We start from the raw sequence: 15,199 nt of genomic DNA on the forward strand, positions 1-15,199 counted from the left end.
CAAATACAATAATATCCAACTAACTTCGTAAAATAATTCCCAAACTAAAAGTTGTTCAAAGCAACAGATGGTCAAACACGAAACCATCCCTTAGGGATCACCCTTATACAAACTGATCCCTTTCCTTTCACTTCAGATAATATTTCTAAATTGGTATTCAAAATAGAGGCCAAATAGTTTTTGAATTGTTTGTCTCAAACATTATCAACTGGTTAGCCTTTTACCACCTTATGTTGGGGTCGGCTTCCAGTCTAACTGGATGCAGCTGAGTACCGGTGCTTAACATGGAGTCACTGTCGATTTACTTGGTAGCTGTGTAATGTGTATTAGCTTTTTTTTTTAACGACGACGCCAAAAATCATCAACTGACCCCTCCCGCTGTGGGTTAGCAGCGGTGAGGGAGTGTCAGACTCTTACTGACTAAAACCCGTGTTCCGTTGTAGGCCTTTTATGAGGGCCGCGGTAACTCTTTCGAACAATCCCGCAGCCGCGGTAGCTGTGTATAAGCTCAAGTTCACTGACAAGATAAACAGCAGTTTTCTTAAAACAAACTGTTTAGGTACTATGATTTTTTTACGTTGTTTCAAGCAAAACGGACGTTTGTGTCATCGATAAAGTTGGGCTTTAAAATGGCAATATCATATCAAAGCGGCACTGATCTGAATAGATAGCTCAGTACACAATTATGACGGGTAAAGTATGTCAATTGGCTTATTCTTCATCAATATGACATGAAAACAATAGGTTGATGAAGTTTTGTGTAAAAATAATGACGTTGCAGGCAGGAATATGATACTAATGACGTTGAATGATGATGCTAATTAACAAATGGAAATGCTATGTTGCTGTAAAATAGATCACATCGGTAAAGAGTAGTCTCAACGTTTTATTTTTGCAATGAAAATTGTACCGAATTTTTTAAGTAAATCTGTTGCAAATTATATGTTGAACAACTTAACTCGCTCAAATTAGTAGTTAGTAGACAACTACTAATTTGAGCGAGTTAGTAATCATTGATATAAATCTACATAACCTGTGTTACGATATGTCTTGAGTATATCAATTGCACAAACGATGTTAAAAACTGTTATGAAGTAGTCATTATAAAGTTTAAATATAAACATTGTAACAAACCAGTAATTATTTTATAGATGGAATTCAGAACCATACAACAATTGTCACAGCAAGGAAATCAACATTCGGTTGTCACGATAATGCGTGTATCGGAGCTCCACCTTCGCAAATATATAAATAGCCAATCCACCCAGGTTATCCATTGAATTAAAGGTCTGAAGTATTTGGGTCTGGACAAGGGTCGTTTCGACCCTAACGAACGGTTTTCCATTAGAAACAGCAACTTATGAGGGTTACATGTCTTATCTGTGCTATTGGGAGATCAAGTCTTGATGAAGAAGATTTTTGTTCGGTCAGACTTGTATTTTGCTGCCTTTTTTCTATAAAAATATCTGAGTGTTGGCAATGGTTCTCAATTGGTCCTTTTACGGTGGCTCTATGTAAGCAGTAGACTTTATACAATTGAAGAACATTAAGCGTAATTAGGCTTAATTATTAAAACTTTCGTTAAAATCTAGTTCCATACCTTTTATCATTTTTGTCGGAAAAATTTAAAATGTGTCGTTTATTTGTCAACGATATTATACTTGGTGTTAATACTCTTCTTATGGAGTGGTTTGCAAGGTTAATCACCTAGCAAAACCTGGTGTCAGTTTTCTCAAATCCGTCTGACAGCCTTAACGTGGACTTAATAGAAATCTTGATAAAAATGATAACATGAAAAAAATCGCAATACCTCAATTCGACGAAACAATATTTCATAAAACATTCACGGCCATATTTTCCATTCATCCTCTCTCTGACTGAAAAAGGTATAAAAAACACATGCAATAGTTTTCGTTCAAACGATGACGCATTCATTTGTTACAAAATAAGTGCACACTAAAATGTTTTTTATATTTCCCGTGAAAATGTATAAAAGGGCAAAAAAGTATTTTCTTAGTTGTCGAACCATCTGTTGCTTTGAAAGCTCGGTGTTTGGTACAAGTGAAGAGGGATTATAATAATTATGTCTTTAACATTTATTTCTGACTTTAGCAGTTTTACAAAAGCTGTTTAACGTCAGTCAATTTGAAAAATGTATTTGCCTAGTTTCATGAGAACTGATTGACTACGTTACTTTTCAAATCAATAAACTGTATATTTCCTTACAACGCTTTTACATAAGCGTATTTTCCAATCGGTTTTTTTACGGGAACAACGCGCCGAACAATAAAAACATGTCGCGCGGTTTCACGCGTCATCGTTTGGTAGTTTTCAATTGTTTGACAGGACACAAATGTTTGTTACAACTGTTATACACAACGCCTGCCATTTAATAAGCTATTTTTTTTCAGTTTGTTTTATTTGTTACATTTTAAAGAAGGCTTACAGACTAAGTTTATTTATATTTTTATGTTTAAGTCGTATAACCCAAGAAATTACTGTTGGGCATTCCCGCTTGTCGCTTATAACGTAAAACATTAAAATAATTGAACCCTACCAATGAAAGTGATCCGTGCTAATTGAAAGATTTACGACGGTACGACACGACGCCATCCGACAGTCCGTCATTCCGTCAGTCCGTCAGACTGTTGACAGTTTACTACTGTTGACGGCTGACGGTTTAATTTATTTGCATTAAAATGTTAAATGCTATGGGGTAATTAATTGGTTTGAATTAAGAAGGGTTTAGTCGGGAATGATTTTTGGCTTATAATGAAAAACTTTATTGACTCTCAAGAGAAAGCGTCACCTACAGACCATGGGAGTATCACTATCGAATGAGCCGAATAGTGACTTCACGATGCAAATGGTGGTGTCTTAGTCTTTAGTCCATCAAGTGGCTATCCCCAGAACTCCAAAACCTACACAAACATACATATTTGATGCTATTCTGTCTGCTCGTAAAAGCGATTTGATATCGGTCACTTAGACCTGCTAAGTAAGTTTTCCAGTAGATAACACATGGGTATCATAAAATGCTTCTAATATGTAGGTTATGAAATTATTCATCGAAATTTCAAAGAATACACATAAAATAATTATGTTGTTTGTGGGTAAGTCATCCTCCGAGCCTTTCTCCCAAACTATATTGGGGTCGGCTTCCAGTCTAACCGTGTTGTGGGTAAGTATAGTACAGTAAAGACCCATTTATTTTGTTACATTGAAGCGTGTTCTTAATGCATCCTTCATAGTAATGCACTACAATTTATTAGATAAAAGCTTTCAGCATGTAAAGGTTAACATTCCCTCCCCTTGTTTATCGTAAACACTCAGTATTCATTAACATCTTAGTAAATTGCTTAATAAGACGGATGTAGAATTACATGGAGCAATACTTGCAGTTGAGGAAAACACAATGAACACCAAAATAAATATACTTAGTTTTATACTCGAATAGATTTGAAGTTGCTATAGCTCTCTGGTTGATACGCCAGCCAGGCGGCCGGAAGGTTGTGAGTACGATTGCTACCCATTGCAATATTGAGACTCGATCGAACGAATTAGAACTCCAGACACAGTTTTTAATATTTGTAGCTATACAATTCCAGTATGGGCTGTAATATATTCTTAGATATGTGTTATATAGCTGTATATTGTAATAATACCGCCTTACAATTTGCATAACATAGAGTTATCAACCACAATAATAATAAAATAGGTGAATGACGAATTGGTACAGAATTTCAAAACGAGCATTTCAAAGCCAAGTTCTTGTTTTGTAGCTACAACACAAACAGACAAGCGCACTCAACAGAACGTGTTGGATGATCCAATAGTATCCAATATATGTATTTTGTTTGACAACTTACCGACTGATTTGAATGTCATCGCTTTGGTGAACTGTTGAAAAAATCAAAATCAAATCAAAAGTCATTTATTCAAAGTAGGCTGAAAATCAGCACTTTTTGAACGTCAAATCTACAAAAGACAGCCCCCAAAACGCCCGCCCTTCACCACTTCCTATGTGTTTTTGCTGGGAAGAAGAAGTGGTGGAACAAACTCCCCAGCAACACAATTCTGTCTGTATGGTTTGAAGAACCGTATACAAAAAAAATAAATAAAAATATCACTCAAAATTATACACATAAATTTGTATAAAAAAAAAAAACAAGTAAACATGTAATCATGTTAGCTAGTACACACCTTTCCCATACCTATTACTCAAGCAGCTACAAAAAAAAAAAAATGTCGGAAAAAAAAAAGAGAGAACATAATGCCTCCATTCAGTGAAAATAGGTATAGTTTTAGGGCGTACTCAGCGACATGCGAAACACGACGTGTTTTTATATATATAATATATAAAAAAAAAAAAAAAACAAATTTACAACATAAACAGTGAAAACGGTGAACTGGGACTACTGTTCAAATCAAAAGTCATACACATTATATTACGAGTCAAGAAAATATGTAGTCAGCAAGACGACCTGGTACCACAAGCAGCACCCGTTCACGAGCATAACGCGAGGATCAGCCATCGCCCCCCTCGCACATTTTTGAGGGAGGGAGGCAACCCGACCACCGACGCTACCGCAAGCAATACCGTCTAAGGGAGCATGACGACTTGCAACCACATAACAAGAAAACAGTTAATACTAATAGTTTTACAGTCGCTAGTAAACCATTTACAAAATTGCGAAACAACTCATCGTGAAAACAGTACGATGGTGATAATCTGTCTGTATACATACAAAATGGAAAATGTCACGTATAAAATAAAAGTAAATCACATCAACTATCAATGATAACTCTTGAAGCTGTCCGGTGTTTAACATGAGGACCAACTACTCTTATCGTTTATGTAATCATTTACAGTATAGTAGGCTTTCTTCGACAGAATAGATTTGACTTGGACTTTAAATTTATCAAATGGCAATTCTAGTAACGACTGAGGAAGTTTATTATAAAATCGTATACCTAGCCCCTTAAATGTTCCATGCACCTTGTGAAGCCTGTGAATGGGTACGCACAGTTTATGCTTGTTCCTAGTGTTGATACTGTGGACATCACTTTTCTTAGTGTAGAGATGAATATTCTGCCTAATATATAGTATGTTAGCAAGGATGAATTGAGATGCCACAGTAAGGATACCTATTTCTTTGAAAAGCTCCCTTAAGGAATGCTTGCTACCTAACTGATATATTGCACGAACGGCTCGTTTCTGTAGTACGAAAATGTTTTCGATATCTGCAGCTTTGCCCCACAGTAGAATACCATAGGACATAACGCAATGAAAGTAACTAAAATAGACTAGTCGAGCTGTGTCTACGTCAGTGAATTGTCTTACTTTTCTGACGGCGTAGCAGCAGAACTAAGCCTTCCCGCGAGGCTAGATATATGCGAGCCCCACTGTAGCTTTGCATCAACTGTTATTCCCAGAAACACTGTTGACTTCACAGTTTCAAGAACTTCATTATTTAGGATAATATTAGGTCCTAAGTGTTTCACATTAGGCAAGGTGAACTTAACACATTTAGTTTTTTTAGCATTAAGAACTAAATTATTTGTTGTGAACCAGTGCGTAACTAAGGAGAGTGCACTATTCACTTCATCAAATTGCTCTCTATTCCTATCAACTTTGAAAATGAGAGATGTATCGTCTGCAAATAATACTATATCACATATATTTTTCAAATGGAACGGTAAATCATTTATATATACTAAGAATAAGAAAGGACCTAAAATAAGTTGTTTCTATTAGGTTCAAAATGGGAAACAAAATAGAACTGTTTTTAATATTGGATGTTGGAATTGACGCTTGTGTAGTGTTTTGTTTTAAGTGCAGTTTTATTAGGCTCGTAACATTTGTTTTTTTTTTTATCAGCGTGTGAAACATTTTGCAGATTAGATATAACCCAATAATTTTTGTACCAGATCGCCTGCCAGAAACTTACTATCTGATCAAAACTGTGAAAACTGCAAGAACTACCAAAACAACCCAGCTACTGACAGTCAAACTGGTGGTCCCGAGTTCAATTCCGGGTACGATTATCATTCGTATAATGAGCATGTTTGTTGGTTGTGGTCTAGAGGTTTTATAATATGTCACCTATAGGTATAGGTAGGTTATACCTTGGGGCTAACCGACAATATGTGAAAGGTGTCCCGATTATATCAAAGCTTGTAGAGATAATGACATACAGTTTCTCCAAACCATACATCCACAAAGATCTTTTGACACACCCAATGACCCCACCGCAAAGCAAAGCCCGCCTGTGAGGCTGTTACCAAGCTAATCAGACACACGCCCACTGTGGCTTGTCTAATCCTATTTTAGTTTAGCTCGGTTTGAACTAAATCTCTTCGGTTTGTAGCGTAAAATCTATTCAAAGTTGCAGTTGTGGTGGATGCAAGGACTGTGGGCTGTGGGCTGATTGTGTGGGTGTGGTTTTGAATTAGGTTTTGGGTGAAAAATCTTACCGTTTGAATGTGTCCATCTTTGTTCTATAACGGTTTGCATGTTTCAATGAAAATTAATGGAACAATACTAACTTCCGCCAGCATCGGTTTAATCCCACGGGACCTACTCAATGCACTCAAATAAATAGGCTATCAATCATCGGTTTACTAGTTCTTGAAATTAGCGCATTCAAACAAACAGGTAAACTCTACTTTGTCAACATTAGCTTATCAATCATCAATTAGTCTCAAACCTAAAGCTTCATCATACCGCAAAGGCAATAGCTACTTTATCTATAACGACCGGTTAGCCTCAACACCTCCTTAAATCACTTTTAAAACCCGCAAAGATTAACCTTTACCAAAAATCAAGCACATACTTTCACACAAAAGAAACCAAACAAATTCACGTTTCTGAACAAAGCGCAATGTTCAATCATATCTGGTAAATCGCGGGCAGCCTGACCGGGTGAAAACCGGGTGAAAACCGCTCGTAATCTCCGATAATGGAATGGTGATCCTTTGTTTATGTACCCGGGTTTGCCCGGGGCGATAGACGGTGGTGTTGTTTCAACCGTTTCAACTGATTCTACTGTTGGGTGATTATTTGGGTTGGTTTTTAATGTGAGTGTTGATAATGTAGTATTAAGGGTAGGTAGCCAGTTTAGAGCAGATGTTTAGATATCAAAAGACCATGCCATTTTCAGTAAGACTAGGTCTAGAACCAACAGTTTCACCCAGGTCTCCTAAGAACTAATTTGCGGACCCGTACCTATAAAAACAAAATTTTTCAAATCGATCCAGCGGTTTCTTAGGTTAGCGGTTTCAAACAAACAAACTCCTCAGCTTTATAGGTTAAAGCAGTACAGAGAGCCTTAGTTTGCACAAAGTTACATACCAAGTGCACATTTTAATTACATATATTCCTCACAAATCTAAATGGCCAGCGACATATTTCGGCAGACATTTAAAAATATCCACCTGGCTTACTTGGAGTAATGAAAATCATATTTTCTACACCTTCATCAATCTTCATTATGTTTCTAATAGCGAAATATATTGCTCTTTTTGCCAAAATAACGGAACGCCGGAGAAAAGTTTTTGTAGACAACGTTTTAAAAATTGTTTTTTGTCCTTATTAGCAAACAATTTGTTAAAAGACGTTATTGTGAACAACAAACAAAAAATTTTGAAAAGGAAATTGCTTAGGGGTGATTAATATTTAAGAAAGTGATATTACATCTTAAACATTGAACTGGAAGGTATAACTTTTATAATGAGAAAATGGTGCCATGCATCAAAATAATCTTAATATCCCAACACAGATTTAAATTATTATTCATTCCAAATCCAGATTTTGGCACTATATCGTAAGTAAATAAAGTAAACAATTGAGCGACAAAGTGACTTTCTTATTTAAAATCATCAGCTTTTCATTTCCCTTCGGTAGGCATACATGACAAAACAGACCAAATACTACCATATACACAAGATTATCCTACAAATACGTATCGTTCTTCGACATAAAAAACACAATGGACCATACAAATTTCTAAACACGTTTCATTCAAAATAAATCCGTACAAATGATATCCCATATAAGATTGATATATCCGATTTAAAGATCACACACAGGGTGCTCCGAAAGAAATAGCTTCGGCACTTGGCAATGCGGTCAAAGCTCGTGCGTGAATAATAAACGAGCCTGTATATACGGACGGAATAATAATAAGGCGATATTTATAATTTTATAGTAGGAGAAAAATCTGTGGGTATTTCCGATAAGGAATGGTCTATAAAAGTTTTTAGGCTTGAGATAATGGTGTTGAAATATTTGTGGTTTGAAGTCCACTGAATGAAATCATCATTGTCAATCAGATGAGAGACATTACAAATAGTTTATGACATGTCCAGGATTTCTTCTTTCTTATTGCTATGTATGTATGTGTGTGTAATGGATTTGACTTTTCTTTCGACTGGTTTCTGTAAACATCATTTTATTAAACTAGCACCTAAACAAACTGCCAATTTTGGAATCTGGATTATTATATAATTTCCGAAGACATTGCAATTTAATAAGTATTATCAATTGGATACTAATCCACAATGCAAAGACAATCGCAAAGGCCTTTAATTCGTGAAACAATTTTACACAACCATCCTCCATTACCGGACTAAGAAAAACATCCCCAAACCGCCTAATCTCATTTCAGACAATCAGCTAAACTGCGTTCCCGTTATTTATTTTAATTACTTCGCTGATTGCCGATCTTGGATTAAAAAGAAATATACGGCGGATATCAGCTGTTTAACATTCATGTCTGGTACCAAGAACGATTAAGGGTAATGGTACTTTCTACCATTTTCAGCAATGCGACACTTTTAGTGTTATCTTTGATAGCAAATGTGGTCGGCCTTGATAAATATTGTTCAGGCTTACGGCTGAATAGTGAAACGCTACTTGTTTTTAAAGATGGCTAAAACATAATTGTAACTCCATCATGTTAACGCTAAATTGCTGTGTCAAAAGCACTCTTTCTTAATGGTGAACGCACCACTATCAGAATCTACCGTGACGACCTTGTGACGGTAGATTCTGATAGTCTGTCGAATTTTAGAAATCTTTAAATAAAAAATTGTAGCCTTTTCACATTGTCAAATTTTCCGAGCGACACTACAATTAACACTAAGTACAAATAAAACATCAAAAAATAGCGCAGAAAATCCGCCAGTGTGAAAAGGCTGTAAAAATTACAAAACTACTAATTTTCTTCACAACAGGAGTCTTTAAGAAATCTTGCCAGCATTGCAAGTAAGCAGGCTAATATCAACTATTCATATTTACGATATAAGTGCGACAAACTTGGCGGATATTCACAACATTGTACTAGTTTTTACTAGACAAACAAACACTGGATTTACATAATAACGCTATGGAAATAGGTTGGGTGTTACTACACCTATAATACTGGAGTTTATTCACATGATATTCAGTGTTTTTCCAAAAGCCTTTCGATAGCATAGGTTTCGTTTTGATTGCTAATTTGCAGGCTTTGAGGAATCGAAATAAATAGTATGTGATGCCCAATTAGTGCCTGTAAGCCTGGAAAGTGTCAGTCCACTTAGTATTAGAGCTCTCTCAGAATTGGTATTACTCCATGAAGCCATTTCAAGTCATTAAGGTTTTTTTAAAATATGTATGGGTGATACTATGCTTAAAAGCCTTTTCACACTGGAGGATTTTCCGCTCCATTTTTCGAGTTGATGATTTCCTCTCGGAAAATCCGCAGGTGCGAAAAGTTTGTATTATAATCTTTTTGTACAGACTTCTAAAACTGAGGATTTTATATGCTACTGTTGTTTTTTTTTTGTACAACTCGATGCCCTTTTGTAAAATAACTGTTTAGAGGTAAAATAACTGGCCTGTAAATTATGTTTAAATTGAAGTAGCTAATATACACACGTATCGTACGCCCATCCGACCCATGTACGAGTATATTAAAACCGCAATGACAGCATCACATACCCCGGAACCCTGATTAAACTTTAAAACAGATAGCCAACTTTAATTACGATTAATTAAAACTAAAATGAGACTTCACAGAAATTCAGTTGGTCACGTTAAAATACGAGTTTATTACCTTTTAGATGGTTTGAAAGTTAATTTGGTTTTGTAAGTTATTTAAGTTACATGTTCTCTTTAATAATTTTGTTATGCTCAGTGGTTTTGAGCGTCCACTGTAAAGTAAGGGTCGGATTACATTGATTTATGATTTTGGTTACGAAATTAATGGTAAAAAGTATAGTATCGGATATTATTTTTAGAAAATTTTTAGCTTGACTTGTAGATGATAGCACAAACTTTTTTTTAGATAAAACGTATTTTTAAGACAAACAAAATATATATTTTTGAAATGATACTATTTCATCCTAAATCGGCAAGTTGTTTCAATTTCCTTATTTGTATAGAATGATTCAAATGGATTATCCCTTCAAAACATAACGTTCATTCCATACTTATTAACACCTTTGGTAACTAATTACTAGTTTATTTTATTTCGCACAGAGGTTGAGCATTGCCATCCAACGTGGCAATGCTGCCAGTCTTTTGGGTACATTACCCAGTGACAGCGATGAGGAGCAATTTTTTGATGCACTGTATTAGTTTTAAGTTGTATATATATATATAAGTTTATTTTATTTTATTTTCAATTAATGTAAATATATTTTTAGTAGCAATTGAATAAAATATAATGTTTACCCCCATTATTGTGCTTGCTAGGTAACAATGTAAATAAAATTAGCTGATAATGATTACTAGTTTAACAAACTTTATTACAAACTAAGGAAACTCATCATACAGCCAGATGTTAATATGGCACAACCTTAATGAAAAGTTTCAGTAACACTTTCGGAATTACGTCAAAAGTTCCAACAAACTTTACGTTTTATGATTAGGTAAACCTTTTTTCAAAATATAATTCAGTCGTAATTCTTTTGAAATACTCTTTAGTAAGTTTCTTAGTTTAAGGCTGTCTTAATAAAGTCTGGCTATAAAAATAATTTAATCCAATAAACATTGCTTTTTAAGGGATCAAATGAAGAGTTAGATTATGGATTTAAAGCGCTTTTACACTCGCGGCTTTTCTACGACGCTTGGATAGCATGGGCGTTGTGCACAAAGAATTGACAACTACCGATACAAGCAACGACGTCTTAAACCAGGCGTGCGACAAAATCTGCTAGTGTGAAATTGCTGTTACGATAATAATAGATATTGAACTTTTGTGGTTATAGAATATAATAATATAGGTGCATATCTACTTTTTTGCAAACTATTTACAAATGTAGTCTACTTTTTAACGGACTGCGCAAAAATGGATGAGGTTCTCGATTCGGATGTTTGCATGTTTTCAATCAATTATTTTTTGATAAAGTATCTTCTTCCTTAGTTTCAAAATAGATAAGACGCTCACATTGCAATTAATATCACCGCAAGCATAAACTACGTACCTAACTTTCAACTTGTTTCCTCAACAATAAGATCTTAAGTTCATTATTGTTTGAAGTCGTTGTACATGTATTTACTTACTAACTTATAATAACTTTGATGTTTTTTTATCGGTTCTTGCCCCGCTTCGTTAAAAGTTCGAGACAAAAATGTCTGTCGTAAGATATCTTGGTTTACTAGAGTACGCGTCGGTACACTGTCGGCCATAATAAAGTGGATACTTGAATTTAAGTATTTTGTTTATTTTTATTTTAAAAAGTCGTGGTGGCCTAGTGGGTAAAGGACCAACCTCTCAAGTATGAGGGCGCGGATTCGATCCCAGGTCAGGCAAGTACCAATGCAACTTTTCTAAGTTTGTATGTACTTTCTAAGTATATCTTAGACACCATGGACTGTGTTTCGGATGGCACGTTAAACTGTAGGTCCCGGCTGTCATTGAACATCCTTGGCAGTCGTTACGGGTAGTCAGAAGCCAGTAAGTCTGACACCAGTCTAACCAAGGGGTATCGGGTTGCCCGGGTAACTGGGTTGAGGAGGTCAGATAGGCAGTCGCTTCTTGTAAAGCACTGGTACTCAGCTGAATCCGGTTAGACTGGAAGCCGACCCCAACATGATTGGGAAAAGGCTCGGAGGAGGATGAGGATGATGTTTATTTTTATTTTATGTCTACATACTGCTACTACATACTACGTGTAAAACATACAAATCAATATTAATGAAGAGGAAATATTCAATTGTTTCTTTGATTCGATGGGCTCTGAGACTACTGGACTGATTTGATCAAGTCTTTCACTGTTGGAAATCCTACTATCCCCAGGTGATATAGGCCATTTTATCCGTGTACGGAAAAAAGTTTCATGAAATGCGGGTAAAAACACAACTAGTTCAAACATAAAAGGATTCTTTAACTTCAACTGCAAGACGAAATTAATTTGCACAAATGAAACAGATGATGATCGCTGAGACGTTTGCCAACTTAAGCGCAGTAATTAACATTCAGAAAGTGCAAATTACACTATGAAGTGCATTTAGTCACTATTTAAGAATTAAAATAAAATACTGCAGTTTCCTTTGCAAGTCGTAAGAAGTCTATTAAGTCGAAAATTGAAAAAATCTTACTGTACCTACTGTCTAATTTGACTAATGAGAATCAATTTTTTGATTCTCTTTATTAGTTTTAACTTGTATATGGATATAATTATTTTTAATTGTTTATTAATGTAAATGTGTATATACAACATGTAACTTAATTAACGCACATCCTGAAATTAGTTTATTCAGAATCTTTTACTGAATCGATTTATATCATTTTTAATATAGGTAATTTTTTATCCCAAAAATAATTAAAACTACGGAAATTATTGTCATATTAACCCTGTACAGTCAAAACAAATTCAAATAGACCGTAACTCAAAGTAATAAGACTTCGTGTATTGTCGGCTTTTTCCGTAGTTTCGTTATGTTGTGTCGAGTAGAGCGGCGCGCGGCGCGATATTTGCGTGCGTAGTAGTATGACCAAAAAGTTCTCCAAGAATTGGTATAACTAATTTATTAAATAACAATGCATATACATGTTAAATTAAAAATTCAGTGTATGTATTATGATTATAACATAATATTCTAATTGGGGTGTTTGAGGGTGTGCGTTAATTACGTTACATGTTGTATTTGTTCATTGTATAAATGAAGAAAAAGAAATATTAAAACTGACGCGCGTTCCTTTTTATTTGTCTCAAAGTGTACTTTGAAAGTATCATACCATCTACTTAAAGGAAAAAGCCTATTTACCCCTCCCTGTAGCTTACAGCCTTTTCTTATTAAAAATATTAGGACGACGAAAAAATTTCGGTACTACCTCGTGATTGGAAAAACGGAGGCCTTTATAACGAAGTGAAATTTGAGACTCCAATTTGTTTTTTTTTTTTTTGGTTTCTTTGACAATAGACTGAAATATGAAATGGTAGCGAAATTCGATAACTGACTTGGTTGGTGTAATAAATAACTGTTGTCTATTTAAATAATTTTGTAAATATTTCGGGTGCTAATTGACAAAGTTGTTTTTTGATTTGTACTGACATTTATTTTTTTCACTACATAGTATAAAACAAAGTCGCTTTCTTTGCCCCATATCCTAATGTATGTTTGAATCTTTAAAGCTATGCAACGGTTTTTGATGCGTTTTTTTTAAATTGATAGAGTGATTGGAAAGGAAGTAACTGGGTTGAGGAGGTCAGATAGGGCAGTCGCTCCTTGTAAAGCACTCAGCTACATCCGGTTAGACTGGAAGCTGACCCCAACATAGTTGGCAAAAAGGCTCGGAGGATGATGATGATTGAAAAGGAAGGTTTATATGTACAATTTAGTGTATTTAGAATCATAATTGCAACCGTGCGAAGCCACGGGTCACCAGTACTAAATAAAACTTTCTTTAAATCTAGCGAACCATTTATTTCTATGGTCTCATTGGATATTTGTATCGGCCTGCATAAGTTGCCTATTCTCTTCTATTTTAACATATTGTTTCTCTTCTTGTCTTCAGAACACCCTGGCAATCCTCGACAAACTGGACATTGACAGTGAGAAGCCGTCTGAAGAGGAGATCGCGCGGCTGTTTGGGTACGAGGAGGCGTACCTGTCAGGGGACCTGGGCATCTGGCAGAGAGTCAAGCCTAAAGTGTGGGCGCTGTTTGACGAGCCCTCCAGTTCACCTGCTGCTAAGGTAAGCTTTGTAACTTGCAAGAAGTGGATCTGGGGTTGAATATATTCCTCTCACATTCAGATCCGGACTTTCCTAAACTGTTTGAATAATCAAATTCTATTGGTTGTTTAAAAACCTATCCGCTATGCTCTAACTAAACGATACCTACCCTAATGGGCTGAACATGATAATGACAAAAATATTTGCGTCGCAATCTGTTCTATTATACATATTATTTGTGTACTAGTACTCAAGTTTTCACCATGTAATGCCAGATATTTTTTTTTGGGTCTATGCTACTCATCAAACTTAGAATAGGTACGCATCAAACAAGTGCCATCTAAAATCTTAACTCAGTAGCAACGTCTAATGATAACTATCTTTTTATAAAGTCTATTAAAAAGCCGTACCAGCAACCAGTTTCTAAATAGGGTTTTCCACAAACTGCTAGTTCATCATCATCATCAGCCTATCGCAGTCCACTGCTGGACATAGGCCTCTCCAAGTGCACGCCACTGAGATCGATTTTCGGCTTCTCGCATCCAGCTCCTGCCAGCCGTCTTGCGCAAGTCATCACTCCACCGTGCCTGAGGACGTCCTACACTACGTTTGCCGAGGCGCGGTCTCCACTCTAGAACTCGTTTACCCCAACGGTTATCGGTTCTTCGGCTAATATGGCCAGCCCACTGCCACTTCAGCTTGCTGATTCGGTAGGCTATGTCGATGACCTTGGTTCTCTGACGGATTACCTCATTTCTGATGCGATCCCTCAGAGAAACGCCGAGCATAGCTCTTTCCATAGCCCGCTGAGCGACTTTAAACTTGTGGACCAGCCGTACCGTCAGTGTCCACGTTTCGGCTCCGTAAGTCATGACAGGTAGGACGCACTGATTGAAGACTTTTGTCTTTAGGCACTGTGGAATCGACGATGTTAGGACTCGACGTAGCTTCCCAAATGCAGCCCAACCCAACTGAATTCTCCTATTCACCTCGTCCTCAAAGTTGTTTCTACCTAACTGCAATGTCTGCCCGAG

At 36.0% G+C, this 15,199-nt stretch overlaps 1 protein-coding gene across 1 annotated transcript in view; it reads left to right on the forward strand.

Moving 5' to 3' along the window:
* The window catches only part of LOC124639151 (potassium voltage-gated channel protein Shaw-like), a 187,563-nt gene that overhangs the window by 81,154 nt on the left and 91,210 nt on the right, over positions 1 to 15,199 (forward strand). Inside the window, exon 3 of the mRNA XM_047176387.1 lies at positions 14,007 to 14,186. Within this exon, the coding sequence (XP_047032343.1) occupies positions 14,007 to 14,186 (180 nt within the window). The remainder of the gene's footprint in view (positions 1 to 14,006; positions 14,187 to 15,199) is intronic.

This window comes from Helicoverpa zea, chromosome 18 (genome assembly GCF_022581195.2).
Source record: "Helicoverpa zea isolate HzStark_Cry1AcR chromosome 18, ilHelZeax1.1, whole genome shotgun sequence".
NCBI lineage: Eukaryota > Metazoa > Arthropoda > Insecta > Lepidoptera > Noctuidae > Helicoverpa > Helicoverpa zea.